The sequence below is a fragment of the Garra rufa genome, chromosome 12 (genome assembly GCF_049309525.1).
Source record: "Garra rufa chromosome 12, GarRuf1.0, whole genome shotgun sequence".
Lineage (NCBI taxonomy): Eukaryota > Metazoa > Chordata > Actinopteri > Cypriniformes > Cyprinidae > Garra > Garra rufa.
In genome coordinates, this window is record NC_133372.1 from 25,201,776 (window position 1) to 25,207,918 (window position 6,143).

The 6,143-nt window shown below is 37.5% G+C and overlaps 1 protein-coding gene across 3 annotated transcripts in view; it reads right to left on the minus strand.

Annotated features, from left to right (window-relative positions):
* Positions 1 to 5,644, minus strand: part of evi5b (ecotropic viral integration site 5b) — a 65,065-nt gene extending 59,421 nt beyond the window's left edge. For 2 of the 3 annotated variants that reach the window (XM_073851172.1, XM_073851169.1), the window contains exon 1: positions 5,544 to 5,644. In XM_073851172.1, the coding sequence (XP_073707273.1) occupies positions 5,544 to 5,546 (3 nt within the window). In that variant the 5' untranslated portion in view covers positions 5,547 to 5,644. Of the gene's footprint in view, positions 1 to 4,670; positions 4,914 to 5,543 lie in introns of those variants that run through there. The other variant, XM_073851170.1, reaches the window with a different exon arrangement.
* Between the last annotated feature and the right edge of the window lie 499 nt (positions 5,645 to 6,143).

The window sequence follows — 6,143 nt, forward strand, 5'->3', positions numbered from 1 at the left end:
ATAAGAAGGACAGGCTCACGACTAAAGTGGATCAGCAGCGATCAAATGGGATCAGCTGTAATCACTGCGAAGCCAGAGTTAAAGATCCAGTGGTCCACATTTCACTCGTGCTTCTAGCAACCTTGATGGGGCCAGAGGATGAAGGTAAAAGGTAATTGACCCTTTGCAAGAAAGGCGATCTGACCAATAATAATGCCTGAATCTGCCATTTTTGTCTAAAAAACAAACCAGACTTGAGAGTATTTTAACGTCAGTGGACTTGAACTTGAAAAATGCTGTGTATTGACATCTTTCCATGGTTGAAACAAGATGCCTTCTGATGTTCATTCATGTTTACTTCATGCTATAACTAGTAAAGAGGCACTACAATGATCTTACACTACAATGTTAAAGAGACACAAAACGGTATTTATTGTTTGAATTTTCAGTTTCCACTGTATTCTGCAATGTATTTTTCACTCTGTGAGAACATGATGTGTGGCATGAGAGCGCTATGGCTTGTCAGACGAAGCACCGGCTTCATTGACTAAACGCGCCTCACAATATCGTTCGATATATTGTCCAGCCCTAACCTCAGGCAGTTTTCTGCACTCTTTTTCTTGATTTGTTATAACTTTTACCAGTCTATAGTAGGGCTGCACGATTAATCTAGGGATGCACCGATACGAATCGGCCGATAATGCTTGCGCGTTTTGTCAGTAAAGCCGGTTCTGTAATCAGCGGTAAATGCCATCAGGTGCGTGATTTCACGTTGAGCCGTATATACTACACACAGCCGTTGTTTACCGACAAGCTGCGCAAATCAATGTTCATTATCAGTGTGAATGTGCGCAGCTCGTCAGTGAGTACGTTTACATGGACAACAATATTCCGATTTTAACGCGATTAAGTCAATACTCTGATTAAGAAGCAACCATGTAAACTGATATTTTTGATTAATTTAATCCGACTAAAGTCATAATCTGAGTAAACACAAATCGAATTAAGACAGGTGGAGTATTCCTATTTTAGCCGCATTATGGAAGACATGTACACACCTTAATCACACTATTCCCCTTGTGTAGGACTTTTCGCCACATTTTGTGACAGGATACACACTAATGCTGCGTTCCAGGCAGGTTTTTGAGCTCGTAAATCACGTGTTCAAACCACGACTCAGGACTTTGTAGCGTTCCAGGCAAGTCACGCCAAGCATTTATTATTTTTTATAGTATTAATAATTTGATTGCAACGTTATATTGTCCTAAACTCTATTTTTCCACCGTGTGCCACTAAAAACCGTACCCCTAGAGGCTTTATTGTTATTTCTCGGGCTATGTCACGTCAGAACTCGGGACTTGGAGTACATCGTCGATCTAGTACGAGTTCACGGGTGGGAATTCACGGGTTTGAGTGCCGTTCCAGTGCACTTTCACGGGTAGAAGTTTGGAAAAACACGGGTAACGGGTTGTCTGGAACGCGGCATAGTAACGCTCTCAGTTGGTCGCGCTTTGGTTTCATTTTTATTTATTTATTTTTTGCTACAACATGGGCTTAATCAATGCTCATTGCTGATAAATAGCCTAGTTTGTTATCATAATTTTTAGTTTTATGGAAACGTTTTTTAATATTCAACCCCCATTTTCATTAGTATTATTTGTAAGTATTTATTTTAATTTTGTGAACGGGATTTCCGCTATTGGAATGTCTTAGGATGCTACTCTTACTTTCGAATTCATGATCTTGGTTTTGCTTGCATATATAAGGCTACACCTATCAATTTTAAAATTAAAACAAATTCTTAAAAGATGGATTTGTTATTTTTAATTAAACAGCACTACAAAAATAAATTAAAACTTATATAGCATTTATTAACAAAAACTAATAAGACGAGGCATGGACTCCATCACATGCTGTTATATGCCGACTAAACAATTTATTACAGGGCGCGCAAACACTGAGCAATCAAAATACTTAATAAAAGAAAGCCTCCAAAGCGTAATGTGAGGTAAACGGCAAAGATAACAGGGTTTTCAAAATGAAAACAAACAAAAAAAGTAAAACTAAACTGGCTTTCGGTGACTGTGCTTGCGTGTGTTTTTTTTTTCTCCTAAAAACTGACTGGCTCTGAAACGCTCGCTGTATGGAGCAGACGCTTTGGAGCAGCACAGCACGCACTCGCACAAATGCGACCACGGCAAATTTTAACTCACACATTCTAAAAAATGTTGCATATGTCCATATATAACATGTAAAACGGGAACATGAAAGGAATATTCTAAAAGCAACTCATGTAAACAGCTTAATCATATTATTGTCTTATTCAGAATAAGGTCATTAATTAGATTACTGGTGTCCATGTAAACGTAGTCAGTGAACAACGGCTGTGTGTAGTATATACGGCTCAACGTGAAATCACGCACCTGATGGCATTTACCGCTGATTACAGAACTGGCTTTACTGACAAAACGTGATCGGCCGATAAGGATCGGTGCATCCCTAGATTAATCGCTCGATGTTGTGAGGCGCGTTTAGTCAATGAAGCTGGTACTTTGATTAGTAGTAAATCTCCATCATGTGCGTTCAGCTGGAGCGGCAATTAATACGCAGAGGCATAAATCACTGACAAGCTACGCCAAATCACACTCAAAATTGCTCAAAATCATCAGCGCCTCACAACATTGTGCGATTAATCGTGCAGCCCTAGTCTATAGTACTCTAAAGGTTTTTCCCGGTCCGCCCGATTAGCACAGTCCAAAATATGACAATAATTGACCATTTTCAGCAGCAATAACCACCAAAATATGCAAGTTATTTGTACCTTACAAATAAAAGCTTGTCTGAAGTTTCAGGACTTTATAAAAATTGCATCTACAACAGTGTACTAGCATATTAAAAGTGACAATGTCAATATATAAAATATATATAATGTAACACTTTCAAACAGCGTTTATTGGTGGTTTTTAATAATAAAAGATTCTGCACCAAATTTTACTTTTGGGGGCTGAATAATTTTGAACATGAACGTTTAGAGCCAATTAGATTTTTTTCCCCATTATTTATCAATTTATGTTCTCAGAATTACTCAAATGCGTATTAAAATACTTTATCTAATAGTATACTAATGCCTTTGTAGATTTGTTTTTAGAAAAACAAATTATCTGGAACAAAATGTCTTGCATGTCAAGGGGGTTGAATAATTTCGATTGCAACTGTATATATTATTAAATCCAAGAGCTTTCTGACCCTGAAATGTTCCCAGACCCAGAAACATAGTAAGGACATCTCTAAAACAGCCAATGTGACATCAGTGGTTCAACCTAAATTTTACAAAGCTATGAAAATGAAAAACAATGACTTTATTCAACAATTCTTCTCCAAATCATTATCGCGTGTACCACGATGCATGCATTGTTTACATGCAGAGGCACTCTTGAGAATGGCGGAAGACGTGATTTGGAGAACAACTGTTGAATAACATTGTTCATTTTGTTTTCTTTCCACACAAAAAGTATTCTCGTAGCTTTGTAAAATTACGGTTCAACCACTGATGTTACATGGACATGTTTTAACAATTCCTTACTACATTTCTGGGCTTGGGAACATTTCAGTTGCATTGCTTTCTATGCAGACAGAAAGCTCTCAGATTTCATCAAAAATATCTTAATTTGTGTTTCGAAGATGAATGAAGGTCTTACAGGTTTGAAACAACTTGAGGGTGAGTAATTAATGACAGAATTTTAATTTTTGGGTTAACCATTTCTTTAAGTACAGATATCATGTTTAGTACTAGTACTCAATGGTAACCTGCTCAACATCTCCAAAACCATTCAGGTAGTGCCAAGCAAATAATATTAAACCTACACCATATTAAAGTGGGTGCATGCAATAGAAAACCTCCCATGATGCATTAGATCATCAAGATTCTTGATGCCTGCGTTGTGCAAAAGTATAAAAACAATTAATTAACGCTCTTTATCATGGCACTCCTTTAGTTTCCCCTGATCAATGCATACTGACTCTCACCCCACCCTAGACAAGACAAGACATCTAAACGTGGCAGTGTGATCCGTGACAATGTTGTGACCACACGCACGTGCATTAACCTCTGCTGACCTGGGACTGTCGTGTATGCCCACAAATATGGACATGTTATTCCAAACTCAAAATAATAACTGAGAACAAATCCACTGGCATTTAAATATCTGTTGGCAAACAACCCATCTATCGTGTAGCTCATAACATACAATATATGTTTGCATTATTTGGGGTAAATCTCAATGTAAAAGTGATCAATTGACAACATATGGTGGACTATGTCTATGTTGCTTTTATAAAAATATCATATGTTACGCATATGTGCTAAATAGTATTAGCTGTGTCTTATTGAGATGTCTGAGACTCTGGCTAAAGGAGTTAGCAGTGGTGGCTAACGGAGAGTCTCTAACGTTAGTCCTCAACTTGACTGTTTTAAGAGTCTCAAAACTGACAACTACTAAAGCACATTAAAGTATTTGAATGGTGTTTTAGTAGTTGACACGTAGCAACATGAACTGAGCATAAAGAACTAAATGGACAACTATATCAACAACCACAACAAACAACGGACGCTGGTCGGCATTCACCTCCCTGCTGCAACAGGCACAGCCACACAGACACATACTGGATTAAAACGGTCTCAAACTGTTTACCTTGACGTCTTTTTCAGTTCCAGGGGTTTTGTCTAAATATTAACTTTCCATGGAGCGAGGTAAAGTTGCATAACCTTGCACACACACGCACACTGAGGGTTCAAGCCCGACGTCAGCGGTCAGTTTTCACACCGGGGCAGGATTTCAACAGTCCAGTCCATAGAGAGGCTGAATGTATAAAGCTTGTGTGTGCGCAGACAGCAAGGCAGTTGCCGCAGCTCCTCCAGCAGTCACTCATGCCATCAGAAGACGGGGTTTGCGCTGGAAAGAACTGCGCATGCGTACAAAATCAGCTCTCTACTACCCTCTGCTGTAAACAGTACATGTAAACACAAGCTCTTGCCAACTAGCTTTGACAAAATGAACATAAAACAATACATTTTAAAACGAATAAAGTAATAAAACAATTTCAGGGTCCACATTCTAGGCTACGTTTTGTTTACTGTACGTCTTCAGTGACTAAATGTAACGTTACGGCTATAGAGAAAGGAACTACTCAATATGGGAGAACATAAACAAAATGGTTATTTCATAATCATTGATATAACAATGAGCCATGTATTTATTCTTCACAATACACAACCATAAGCAAGATAGCTTGAATAACTTAGCCTACTAATACGTTGTCAACAACAAATAAGTGATTTCAAAGCAGTACCTCATTTCTTTGTATCTAAGACAAGTTTCAACTCAATATTTCAAAGTTGTAATGTTTCAGAATAATCCCCCAGAGTATTTAATACTGTAATCACTATATCCTTTCACTGTTTTGATTTACATGCTACCTTAAGATTGTCCTTGTTGTAGGCCTATCATATTCTCTTAAAAAAAGGCCCTTTTGAAAAAATAGCCCTGAAAATTAAATAAACTCACCATTAGATGGCCATTAGATCTGCAAAAGGGAGATTTCTCTTGGTTGGTAGTGAATAGATGGAGATTTTGGGTACACTGGTGGCAGAAGACGAAACACAGCAACTAACTTTTCTGGTTTTGCTTGGCTGGGCTGACGTAAATCTCATTTCTTTCTGATGTAGGACACACCTTTCCCTCTCCAACAATGCATCACTGACGCAGCAATCCAGCCTATTAGAATCGCTTTACGTGGGACCTATTTTAAGACGCACAAAAAAAGAGAATTACTTTCTCCATGTAATGTATTGAGGTTAATGTCTTCTCCTTTGAAGGTGTGTCTATAAAAGTTAAGCTGTCAAACACATTTTTGCAGAATTTCTAAAAAGAAAACACATTTAGGAGAATTCTGTTGAGATTCTGAAAGAATAATTCTTTCAGATCTCATAGATAATGACCACTTTTTATTTGGTTCCATCACAATGTTACTTCCACCGCATCTCAAATTCTGTGTGTTTAATAGCATCCTGTGGTGGAAAGGAATAACAATTGGGAAAATTATATTTAATATAATAATATTATATCAATTATATTTAAATAATACAATTAACATTATTCTAAATA